This window comes from Orbicella faveolata, unplaced genomic scaffold (genome assembly GCF_042242905.1).
Source record: "Orbicella faveolata isolate gen_17 unplaced genomic scaffold, um_ofav_v1 contig_3, whole genome shotgun sequence".
NCBI lineage: Eukaryota > Metazoa > Cnidaria > Anthozoa > Scleractinia > Merulinidae > Orbicella > Orbicella faveolata.
The window spans coordinates 13129372-13142262 of NW_028301558.1; the positions used below are offsets into that span (position 1 = coordinate 13129372).

The 12891-nt window shown below is 36.5% G+C and overlaps 1 protein-coding gene, 1 long non-coding RNA gene and 1 other non-coding gene across 4 annotated transcripts; 2 read left to right on the forward strand and 1 right to left on the reverse strand.

Annotated features, from left to right (window-relative positions):
* Nucleotides 1-104: 104 nt before the first annotated feature.
* LOC110048289 (diacylglycerol O-acyltransferase 1-like) lies at nt 105-12500 on the forward strand. Of its 2 annotated transcripts, XM_089297547.1 has the most exons (18): nt 105-317; nt 424-511; nt 2905-2945; nt 3565-3650; nt 3877-3929; nt 4544-4646; nt 5037-5147; nt 5322-5390; nt 5666-5769; nt 6291-6329; nt 7554-7595; nt 7743-7787; nt 7999-8111; nt 8818-8883; nt 9834-9921; nt 10379-10441; nt 10659-10799; nt 11484-12500. In XM_089297547.1, exons 1-18 carry the CDS (start codon nt 214-216, stop codon nt 11484-11486), a joined length of 1359 nt encoding a protein of 452 aa, XP_089153673.1. In that variant the 5' UTR covers nt 105-213; the 3' UTR covers nt 11487-12500. The 2 variants fall into 2 exon arrangements, with proteins under 2 accessions (XP_089153673.1, XP_089153672.1); XM_089297546.1 differs by having other exon boundaries at nt 10659-11513.
* Nucleotides 518-2603, forward strand: LOC149106479 (uncharacterized). Its single transcript, XR_016209635.1, has 2 exons — nt 518-1769; nt 1845-2603. It is a non-coding gene; the product is annotated as an uncharacterized LOC149106479 (long non-coding RNA).
* Nucleotides 10086-10163, reverse strand: Trnac-gca (transfer RNA cysteine (anticodon GCA)). Its single transcript is given in 2 exon segments — nt 10086-10122; nt 10127-10163. It is a non-coding gene; the product is annotated as a tRNA-Cys (tRNA).
* Nucleotides 12501-12891: the final 391 nt, after the last annotated feature.

The following is a 12891-nucleotide window of genomic DNA, read 5'->3' on the forward strand; positions in this document are numbered from 1 at the left end:
CTTGCCATAAAATCTTGTTTATTAAAATATAAACTAAAATATGGACATTCGGCTTCGTAGTCATTATAAATTCGCATTTTTCCCTACCCCTGAGAGATTGTAAGACCATTCACTATCACGTGCTGACTTGTTGATATCACCGATCGCTGGTCGAAGGTGATGTTTGGGGAGAGAAAGCGAAGGACAAAGTAGACTTATGTATTCTTCAAAACCATGAGTTCGACCACGTTAAGACACAGATCGACGCCCAAACGAGTGGAAAAGTCTACAGAAACGAAATCGAAAACAAAGAACTCGATTGTCGATTATGGAACACCGTGAGTGATCAGATAGGACCTTCCGTAAACATTGGGTTCAGGAACAATATATTTTTCTCAGATTTTCCCATTGCACATTGAAAGAGGTTCTTGTCTCGAATTCCAGGGTTCACAAGTGTGAAGAATCCCTTTTAACATCCACCAGTGGTTTTGACAACTACAGAGGGCTAGTGAACTTATGTCTTGTTCTCCTGGTAAGAAAAAAAAAATTTGGAATAGATAGAAGCATTCCCGCCGGAAAATTTCGAAATTTTTCGATAGCGATTTTGCTGAAGCGGCGAAAAATGTCTGGCCATCCAGGTAAATGGAAGTCTGTTTTACCTTCCACCATTCGAAAGTGGTGGATGAAATTTTCGTGTCCTGGATCACGTAGTGTATACAAATGTCGTAATCAGTCTTTTTGCATACTTTACAGGTTGCTAGTTATTGTTCCCTTTTGGAGACATTTACATCTCCACATTTTATTGAAAAATGTTTCCTAAACAATGAGTAATTTTTACATGATAAAAGAACTCATTTCCTAAAGGAGAAAAAGCTAAACCCCAACCTGAGTGGGCTTGGATGCAGTCACGTTCAAAAGTGAAATTTAACTTGTTAAGTCTGTTTTTTCTTTAGGGTAATTTAGAAAATAGCTAAGATCTATCATGCACTGTTATTGGTAGATCAAGCTTTTTGTTGAAGGTCAATTTCAAATTTGTTTTTTGTTTATGATGATGCAAATAGATAAAATATTTATATATGCATATGCTATGCTCATAGCCTGTTGCTAGGCAGAAGTAGTTTAAATTGATACAAGTTGTTGTGTGGGTGTTTTTTTTTTCTTGGCTGGTTCACAGTTTTGAATTTTGTAAAGCATTATTATTATTAGTTTTTTTGTTTTTTTTTTGAGACAAGAAATTATAAGAGTTGTGATCTGCATCAAGCCTTGATACCAGGTTGAGAGGTCTGGGTTAAACCGTTGGCCAGGATCATATTATGTTGTGTTCTTAGCTGAAACACTATGAAGTAGAGGCAGTTTGACAGGGGTTAAAACTCAGCTGCTTCATGTGCAGTTGGTTTCATTCTGCGGTCTCATAGCAACAAACAGTTCAAAGAGAGCATTTGACACTTGGCGGGTACCATGAATGGTTACTGGTACCACTTTGAGATAAATTAATAATGCCTGTAGGAATTTAGCCAACAGGGTTTTACATGTATGGTTATATATTTCTTAAACTGCAGACATTAATATATTCTTAGTAAGTCAGTTGCTCAAAAAGCATTCATTTTGTTTTCTGAACAAGTCTCTATTACACTACAACATTCGTGGGTCCAGTTTATCCTGAAAATTCTGTACTTTGAAAACTCCTGGAATTTGGACATCTCTGACTAGAATGAACCTTGCATGTGTAGTTAGTAAATTCCTGCTTGATTCAGATGTTTCTTTCAAGAGTAAAATAATGACCATAGGAGGTAGTTGAAATAGCTATTGTGGAAGGTTTGCTGGCAATGATAATTTGATAATAATTATTAAATTATCATTGTCAGCAAACTTTCTTGGAGACAGTGTGGCAAAGTGTTAAGAGTCCCAGACTTGAAGCCCTGAGAACACTGGTCAAAGTCCCATTCGGACCACTAGGTGGTGTTGTTCAGAGTAGTCCCAGCTTCAAATCCTGAACCACTCTTGTAAAAAGCCGATTTTTCTGCCGTCTGCAAAGTGAGATTTTTAACAATGTCCTAACGTTATAACATACATGTAACATACCCTCTGGTACTAAATTTTGGAGGTTCTAATGTTTGTAATATTTGTAATTTTTGCGGTTTTTTTCCATGATCCCAAGAAAAAAAAATTCCCAGAAAAAATTCCCGCAAAAATTTTCTCTGCAAAAATTTACTCCACTGGCGAAATTAAATAAATATACAGTTTACACAAACATCACAAGTAGAATCTTATTGCTGTCAATTATTTAAAGCGTCTCTTTCATTCAGAAACAAAACGATGAAATGAGAAACAAAATGTTCAGAAACTTAAAAAATAGGTTTACAGGAAAGGATCATCTGAAGGTACTCCACTGAGAATAGCATCTACCATTCCACACAAGAGCACAATGTAGTTGTGATAGAGTGAAACTGATTACAGGACTAGGGTGTTACTGTTTTACATCTCTACATGTTGTTTCACTTGTCACTTGCAAGCAGTTTAATTTTTAAAAAAATGTGAAAATGCTGTTATTTCAATTTAACTCAGTCTCACAAAAATTGCAGAAGTTAGTACCCAGCAAGAAAAATCTTTTACAATCGCAAAAATTAGTTCCCGCAAAATGCAAAAAAATCACCGATTTGGAAAAATAAACTCCCGTGAAAATCTAGTGCCACACAGTAACATTTTGGTTCATAGGCCCTTGGCTGAAAAGCCCCATTGTGGGAGCGGTCAATTAACATAATATTTATTTATTTATTGCTTAGCTCTCAGTGTTAAAAAAGTGTTTTAAAATTACTAATGAAAGGTGTTACTTTATGTATGATTAATTTAGGGTCATTTGATTTATGTGCTGTAGCCCCTAGTATTTATGGGTCTTAATGAGATAAATATGTTCTTTAATTGCAGATTTTGTCAAATTTCAGATTAGCACTTGATAATGTGCTAAAGTAAGTTTAATTTTTTCATTAAATTAATGTCTTAATAGTTAAGATAAATGATACTTACATGGTGGAGGATGGAAAACTAGCATTACTGTACATAGCACTATTAAAATAATAGTGCCATGTACAGCGGTGTTAGCTTTCCATCCAGTATTAGCATTGATAAAAGAAGAAAAACCGAAAAAGGCAGCTAATCTGCTCAGATATTTTGAAATGTCTTCAAAAGTACTTGGTCAGTAAAAATAAAATCATTGAGTTATCTTTCTGTAGTTGTTATATATCTCTCTGGCCATTGCAGAGAGGTGACGGTTGTAGGGAGGTCTCAGTAATTTATGTTTTAGTTAACTTTAATAAGCGTGAGCTTTTTTTTTTTCATTCATGAAACTGGGGGCCCCTCATAGCTTCGAAAGTATTTGGTTAGTAAAAATTAATTATTTTAGAAACACTTGTCTAGTCTTATACTTGGCTGTCATCTCAATTTTTTCATTACTATAGGTAAAAGAACTTACTAATAATTATTTAAGTTTTTAATTTATTTGTTTTTTATCACCTCATTCGTGTTGTGTCGATCATTGTGTCACAAACTCATTCAAAATAATTATTGTCTTTACTTCCCTTCCTGTAGGTATGGCCTACTTATCGACCCAGTTCAGGTCATAACAATATTTCTGGAAGATCCATACCGCTGGCCTTCAGCATCACTTGTGATCTGTAAGTATAATGTTGTATGTTGTAAATTTCTCAAGGGATCAGTCAAACAGCAAGATAAATATACTTCTCAATTCAACTCTAAACTGAAACTCAGTTCCTAGTATTTTGAAGAATCCAATTTTGAGACAGCAAAATATTATACCTTTGTTTATCCTGCATAGCTACTCATACGATTTGAATTTAACTTGTTCTCTGTAGTTAGATATTTGTTTTTGTTGCTTTTCAGTTTCGAATGTTTTTATCCAAGCAATATTTTGCTTAGAGAAGCTACTGGCCTTAGTAAGTAAAAGCAATCCCGTAATACTGTACCAGTGATGGTTAACTTTGTTAGTGTGGACATAAGGTTAAGTCTGCATTTGAGCTGAGTGGCCCATCAGACCGGCAGTTATAACCCCTGGTTTTCCTAGGTGTGCAGTGACAAGGAGTACATGTATTTCTACTCCATTGCAGGGATATAGAGGCACTCTGAGAGTTAAGGGCCTTGCCATAGAATGCAACACACTGAACAGTGCTAAAACCAGGACCCCTTGATCAGGAGTTAGAGTAGCACAGTTATAACCATTTGGCTGCCTGCAAGAACAAATTTGAACATAAAATTACTATAAATTATGCCTTGATAAAAAAAAAAATAGTTTTGACCATGTAAGCATACCCTGGTACCATGCCTACACTGTAGAATGTCAGTACTGTACTTCTGGCATTACCTCTTTTCCTGGAATGCTCATGTCCTGTGAAATGGGGAAGAATGGGATGGCAATATACATTGTTCATATATGTAGAGGCATTGTTTCTCTAAGATCAGGTATCCAGGTTATCTCCATTACTTGCCTTTGTAGAGTTACATGTATATACATATAATCCAACTGTCTCAATTTTTCATTTCATTTTTCTAGGGCAAAATATCTGAGCGGATTGGACGCTTTTTCCATTTTGTTTTTCTTTTGACCATGCTAATAGTGCCATGCACAGTGGTGCTAGTTTTCCATCCTCCGCCATGTAAGTACACTTAGTGCTACAGTGTACATGTAGATGCATTTGTACTTGTGCAATACATGTATGTATGCAATAATATTTATTTTATGGAACCTCTCTGCAATGGCCACTAAGGGGGATGGGGACAGAGGTGTGGTAATAATTATATCTTTCTGTGGTGGTTATATCTCACTGGCCACTGCACCACTATACATAGAGCTTGATTATCATTTTTGTAAGATACTGTAAGATTGAAGATTGAAATCAGAGCTGGCATTGTGCCCCTGCTCCCCCTCCCAGGGCTAAATATGGTTATAAATTAACTACATATATAACATAATTGTAACTAATTAATTTATTAATGAAAATACATGTAGTTAATATCATTAACTTGCAAGTTTTTTTACGTTATAGGGGCAGCACTGATTGCCGTCATGTGGTATACTGTTGTCTGGCTGAAGCTAATTAGCTATATTTGTGTCAACAAATGGCACAGATTAGGATTGGTCAAACATGACAAAGACGGTGACTATTTATAATATTATTTTACTTTCATCCAGTCAGTGGCAGTGTTTAACTCCAGATTCTGTAATATGTAATATACAAGTAAATGGTACAACTGTGCTATATTTAAGTTTGTGTGAGTTTTTGTGCAACCACTTTATACATAGATTTTATAATATTGTTACATTTTTGCAGGACAAATCGCAAATGGAAAACCTGAAACTGCTTCACTGACAGTCTACCCAAACAATCTCACTCAAAGAGGTCAGGATGAGTAACATGGATATGCAAATTTAATTATTACTGTTTGGCCATTTTTAATGTACCGCTGATACACTGCATATGAAGTTAAAATGTCACAAAAGTCCTTTGGATGTTCTTATTATCAGAGCTTTGAACAAATTTGTAGAGTGTACTGTAAGGCTACTATTGACATTGTAAAATGGACTGTGTTGGTTAGAATACATTCATCTCTTTCAGCTAACAACCCTTTGTCTAATTTTATTATGTGAATGTAAAACATACTGATTGTTTTTCAGATTTGTATTACTTCATTTTGGCACCTACCCTGTGTTATGAGCTTAACTTTCCAAGAAACTCAAGAATAAGAATACGTTTCCTCTTGAGAAGAATTGCAGAATTTGTAAGTCTTTATCATTTCAACTTCTGACTTCGATTGATCAATATTAATACCTGAATGTAATTTGCAATCAGGCTGTATCATGTTGTTCCTGTTCTCAGGAATTTTTTTCCTTTTCCCATATCCTTCGTGTCTACCTTTGTTACCAAAAAACTATGAAAAAATTATAAATATAATTATAATATTTATTACATCTATATGTAAACGTTAATTGTGCCATAGCTTGATGTTAATGTAAGCTGTAAATTTGGAGCTTTTTCAAAGGAAACTAATTATTAATTAAAAACAAATTGTTGAACCCTAGAGATTCACTGAAAGATCATAACTAAATAATTATTGCCAAAAAAAAAAGTCAGAGAAAGGCATCCACATATTTATTTGTTTCATTTGCTGTAAGAATTGTGTGATACCTAGTACATAATTTTATACTGGGAAATATTGGCTAGAATTATGCATGAAGTTGTTTTGATGCAAGATATTGTACGTTATCTGTAACATTATTATTTTATTTGTTTCTGTTGCAGTTCTTTTTAATTGGAATTGTTCTTGGAGCAGTACAACAGGTAACTAAAACACTGTGCGCTTTTCTGGCATGAGCATGGGCATGCATGGGTATTGGGAATAAAGGAAAAAGGGAAGGGGTTAGGGTTAAGATGATATTAGATGAAGTCAATCTGTCTTGCAAATGTTGTGCTCACAACAGTCATCAGTGGTTACACGTACATGTATGGACACGTTGACCACTGTTGTTTGACAAGTATCACCCATCACCGCAGATCAACATCTCCTGCAAATTATGAAATATTCAAGTCTAAGGTATAAGTTTATGTACATCTGATTTATCACTGCAAACAAGGAGTTGTTAGAACCTTGAAACAATACTTGCGTGCTTGCTGTTCTCATACATGTAGGTTTTCAACTTTTGTACATGCAACTAAGAATACCTTTTTCAAGATTACATACATTACCAGTAGTCAGCTTATCCAAGCTTGACACATTTCTTAAAGTTCAAGGTTCTCATATAATCACCCTGATCATTTCAATCACCGCTGTCTCTTGAAAAAGTGGTATTACAATCGGGGCGATTATATGAGGACATTGCACGATCGTTAATACCAGTAGCAATTGGGGCGATCCCGATCGCTTGGACCATCTGTGTTCTATTCAGGCAATTGGTCACAGACCAGGGTGATCGTGAACGATTTTATGAGAACTACTTTTTCACTGATAGATGATCAAGAGATCCGAACTGTCCCATGGTGCATCAATAATAGCCTCACAACCAAGATGGCCACCAAAACAGTAGAGTTTAATCAGGCGTTAATGTTGTTCATGGAAGAAGAGGTCCAAAAATACCAGTGTCCATGCAACAAGTTTTTGAAGGACTATAAAAATAAGTACATTAGGTTCAACACTTGGAAAGCTATAGAAGAAAAGTTTGGTTTGGTTGTCCCCTAGATATAGGCAGAGAGAAGATATTAAAACATTAGCGTCTTGTATGGAGGTTGCTTGAAGAAACGAAAGATGTGTTCTGTCCTGCACCTTGACCATTCACTTTGCTCATCCATGTACCAGATGATCAGGGCAATTATATGAGAACCCCCTTATTGCTCCCAATCGTTTGGATTGCCTGCATCGTCCTCTCAGTGGTTGTAAAGGATGGTGGCAATCGAAATGATTGGGGCAATTATATGAAAACTTATTTATTTCTATAGACAACATCAGTGTGTTTTCCCTTTCCTTATAATGTTATGACGGCTAATTTAACATTGTTTTTGCTTGCCTAGTGGATTGTACCTACTGTTAAGAACTCCTGGAAACCTATTCAGGTATGTGTGGCTGTCATGCATGGCTCTGTGTTGATATCTCCGTTATCATATAATTACATCAATAGTGAATGGTGAACTGATGTCATAAATGAACAAGGTTATATTGATAATGTAACCTTAAAAATTGTTGGTTTTTTTTTTAAACAGGAGATGGACTTAGGCAGGGGCCTGGAGAGAGTGATGAAACTTGCTGTAAGTTATAAACCTGTAGTGAGTAGTTACTCATTAAAATAATTTATTCTTACATTTAATGCATTAATTTTATCAAAGTTAAAAAGAGTCAAACAAGAAGGCCCAGAGAGTTTGATTTACAGACAAATTCTCCTAATAAAAATAATATTATTATAAAAAATTATCAATAATTTTCATACTGATTTTGTATCACCTTTTTTATATTTTGCAGGTCCCAAATCATTTGATTTGGCTTTTATGTTTTTATGCATTTTTTCATAGTGGACTTAATGTTACTGCTGAAGTTTTAAAGTTTGGGGATAGAACATTCTATAAAGATTGGTGGTGAGTATGTAACGTGTCATAAACAAAGTTAACGAAAACTCCCTGTTTGACATTACATGTTTGCAATATTCTTGTGGTTTTAATCATGATATGCAAAGTACCACAAGGAAATATCGCTACAAGAAAAGAATTCTGCAAAATTAACTAAAAAAGCCTGTAACAAAGTTGCAAACTGTTAATAAGAGTAGAGAAATGGACTGAAAATGGCATAGTTGCATGATTGCCTGTAGGTCACAGGCTACAGACGTTTCTCTGTGGATTAACTTATAAGTCTGCTAAATAAAATAATATACACTGTTCACCTCTTGTGGGTGGCATGGTGACCTCATGATTAATGCACTTGTCTCCAGGTTTGAGCCCTGGCTGGGGACATAGTGTTGTGTTCTTGGGCAAGACATTTTACTCCCACAGTGCCTCTCTCTACCCAGGTGTATTATAAATGGGTACTGGCAAACATAACGCTTGGGGTAACACTGCGTTGGACTAGTATCCCATCTAAGGAGGGGTAGAAATACTCCTAGTTGCTTCAAGCTACAGAAGCCGGGATAAGCTCCAGCCTGATGGGCCACTTGGCTCCTTTGCAGACTTTACCTTTACCTAGTATCTACTTCTATGAGTGTAGTGTAGTGTAAAATTTGATTTAGGATTGCTGCTAAATTATATAACATTTACAAAGTGATCTTTGCTTCTTTGCTCTATTTCTTAGGAACTCACCAAATGTTGCCTATTTCTGGCAAAACTGGAACATTCCTGTTCATCGCTGGGCGAGACGGTTTGTTATCTTTTGTGCTTTTTGAACCATGATAATTCTCAGGAATCTAGAGCACATTCCATGCAAACAAGAATTCAAAGCAGCGGCAAATGGTGTGGAAATTTCCTGGGATAGTTTCTAGGAAAAACCGAGAGTTGTTGAATTTCCAAAATGAAAGCCATTTACCAGTAACCGAAAATTCTGGAAATAACGAGATAAAAATTTAATGGAACAGAAATTCTTGGTAATAAATTCTTGACAATTTGAGTTTACCTCATGAGGTTGACCACTTTTCTAGAATTCTGGCAAAGGCTGTAAGTGTCATTCACCACTTGTGATGTCCAGAAATTTATCATCATTGGAACTTTTGGTCCAGCGGAAAGTGCCCTAGACTACCCTCAGATTTCATGTGATGATTGTTCAATTTGGTTTGTGTTTCCCGTCGTTATATATGTATATGCCAGAAATCTGAAATCCCAGGAGGGTCTAGAAACAATACTGTTAGGTGGATTTTGCTCATGTAGACAGCCCAAGTGACTCTAGATCCATTTTCATCCTCCACAAAACCATCCTCGCCAAAGGACTAACATATCTAAAACTAAGGCCTCTATGGAGGATTATCTCTCTTGTCATTGATGCTCTCTTGGTAAATCTCATTACAGCATTGATGTAGATGGGGTTTAGATGTGGTGCAACTAGTGTAACTATTGATATGGCATCAGACTGTTTGGAACACAATTCTCCAGGCCTCTGAATATACATTGTAGTTATCTCTTATCATCCCCAACCTAGTTCCTAGGCTTTACTATTATGCTGCCAAAATGAATTGAACATGATGGCCAGGGAGAAAAGCTGCACAAGAACTAGGCAACCCCAGCCTCTAAATGGGTGTTTGCTGGGCTTTATAAAACGTAGGTACATGTGCTGATCAATCTCCAGTTTTTGATGTATACTTTGTTGTAATTTTACAGACATCTTTACACACCGATGCTGCAGTCAGGGTATTCATCCCGTCAGGCACAAGTAGCAGTATTTTTGCTGTCTGCATTCTTCCATGAAGTATGTACCTTATATTTACATGGTATAAATTTGCATTCAAGTGAATATACAAAATATCATATATTTGAACTGCGAAGAAAGATAATTTATGAAGACATGATTGATCATCATAGTTATACATGTACACAACTTAAGGAGTTGTCAAATTAAGCCTGAAAAAATCCAGGCTTGAACGGGATTCGAACCCATGACCTCTGCGATACCTGTGCAGTACAGTGCTCTACCGACTGAGCTATCAAGCCAACCAATTGAAAGTGGCCAAAGATTCACACCAGATTTTAAAGCATGAGAAGTATTGGTTCTTTCCCTAGATGCTAGTAGATCAGTGCTTCTACCCAGTTTCCCCCCCCCCCCCCCCCCAACATCACCACCTTGCCAACAAAAATTTTTTTGGAAACCACTAGCTATTGCCCAAGAACAGATCACTGGTCAACTAATGGTTGTTATTTTTTTACAGTTTTTAGTCAGTGTTCCATTGAGGCTTTTCAGATTCTGGGCATTCTTGGCAATGCTTTCGCAAGTAAGTTGACAAAATAAGTTTACATATGACTGTAATTTCCAATATCCAGTATCCAATCTACATTGTCAAGTTAATAATTAGGTGATCAGAATAATTATTTCAATTCCTCAGCCAGGGTTTAAACATTGCAAAGGGTCCATTAAGGGAGACACTGTAACTTTTAATTAAAAGGCGTTAAATTTGTTTTTTTCTTTTTTCCTTTTCTTTTTTTAACTAGGTGCCACTACATCTTTTTGGAAAACATTTTTTGAAGGAATATCCTAACTATGGGAATGTGTTAGTCTGGGTGTCAATTATTTTGGGCCAGCCCTTAGCGATTCTTTGCTACTTTCATGATTACTATGTCTCTGTTGGCCAGGTTTGTAAATTCTGTTTGTTGTTTTGGTTCATAAACATAGCTCAGTAAGTTAAATGTTGGTGTACATGGGCACAATAAGCAGTACAACAAGAAAGTGAAGCTTAGGACTTAGCTTTCATTTGAATCTGATGGTTGCACACCAAGACTTAATAAAACTTAATTTTATTAAAAGGTTTCAACCACCCTGTAGCAGGGCATAATAATATTATTATTAACAGTAACGTATGAAAGTACTGCCCAATAGCATTCATTTGAATGATCACACACTAGGGCTTTACCCAGACTTAAAAGTTAAAACAACCTTGTATAGCATATTAAACATGCAGTACCGCATAAAAGTGTTCCTACAACAACTCCAATACCTCTAAGTTCACTATCTTGCTCCCAGAGAACACATTATCGTACAATCTCTGCCTCAATAGTAATACAGACCACCTCACAATGTGAACACTCAGCTATGATCTTTGGTGTCTATGTTGAAGAGCTTCAACTGTACTGGTGCTTAATAACTTTCACTCGAATGGTCGCACACTAGAATTTTATCCACAAAGTTGCAACAATCTTGTACAGCAGTATAAACACTACAACAAGAAATTGCTGTTCAGTAGCTTTTCTTAGTTTCAATTCATCCGCAAATCACAACTTTTTTAATCAAGGAAATTAATCTGTCTTTTTATTTTACAGTGATCTTCAAAGGACTCGCACGAGTAGCTCTGGATAAAATTGAAACTGTATCTGTTAACTACATGTAATATATTTTTAACTGAATTAAAGTAAGTCATTTACTCTGTATGGTATAAGAAGCAGGTTGGGAAAGGCTGGTTATTGGCAGGGTTGATGAACCGTATGGCAAAGCAGTGACAGTTTACACAAGTACGTTTTTGTCCCTACTGGTTCTGTTTGAGCCATGATGCAATTCAACCTTTCTTCTTTCCTGTAGCCTCTGTCTATTTTGGTTAGCAGAGCACCAGTGAAACAGTGGGCCTGGCCTTTCTCAGGTCACTCTGGTTTTGGCATTGAAAGAACAAGGTGCCCTGGGGCAGGCGAGGAATGTGTTTTAATCATGGCAAGTTTCAATCATGCGTCGTAGCACAGAGGTATTTAAGATATGGCCTGGGTAAGCTAGGAAAGGGTGAATCACCGTTTCTTAGCATGCCCAGGCCATATCTTAATATGCCTCTGTGCTTAAATTTCTCAGATGAAAATTCCCGATGATTGTTAGCAGACTCCATTGGATTAACAAGGTGCTTCACCAACAGGATTCATTGTGTGGTGTAAAATTGGGGGCAAAACTACAGAATGAACTGGTGAAGCACTGGCGGGAAAAAAACTTGTTATTTTGATGTTAAAATAAAAAAATAAAACATTATTAAAAAAAGATCAGAAAGTTAAAAATGGGACAATTGTGGGACTCTCCCAAATACCCGGTGCTACATGTACGTTGGTGTCTTGTGTTGGTATTTGCGCATGCTCACAACTAGCTTGAATCATTATGGTGAAACACACTCGTCCATTTCACCATGTCATCAATAAAAACGGAGGCTTAGGAAATGAAATGGGTCAAACAGAACTGATGGGGATAGGAGGGTGTACATGTTAGCTATCTCTTCCTTGCCAAACAGTTAGTTAGACTCACCAATATCCAGCCTTGCCCTACTGTTACACTATACTGTGCCATGTAAATGGCGTTTTAGTCTACAAGTTTCTGTCTTTTTGTTTTTTATAAGCCCATATAGAGCTTTCCCGCATTCCAACAAACCATGGCGCCGTATGAGAATGTCCATCCCAACCTCACTCTGGTTCTGTTTGTAAGCACTGAAGTGGAATGTGGGGAAGGTCTATTACCAATGGTGTAATTTGCAAATATGATTTCATTGCCCGATTAAGATTGTCAATATTCTGATGGTTTTTGCCAAATATCATATCCTAATCACAAGTGATGTTACTGGAGGGAAATTTTCAAATTCGGGAATTTTTGTCATGACACCAGGAGACAGTCTTATGGCAGAAACCAAAAGGGAAATGGCAACCCATCCATGCCTAACCTGTTTGAGAGGGGTGGGCAAATGAGTTGGGGTCAGGGTAAAGAATG

Coding starts and splice junctions, on each gene's coding strand:
- LOC110048289 (XM_089297546.1), top strand. CDS start 214: ATGAGTTCGACCACGTTAAGACACAGATCGACGCCCAAACGAGTGGAA. Junction 4,647..5,036: donor AGTTTTCCATCCTCCGCCAT/GTAAGTACACTT, acceptor TTTACGTTATAG/GGGCAGCACTGATTGCCGTC. Junction 8,112..8,817: donor ACATTCTATAAAGATTGGTG/GTGAGTATGTAA, acceptor TCTATTTCTTAG/GAACTCACCAAATGTTGCCT.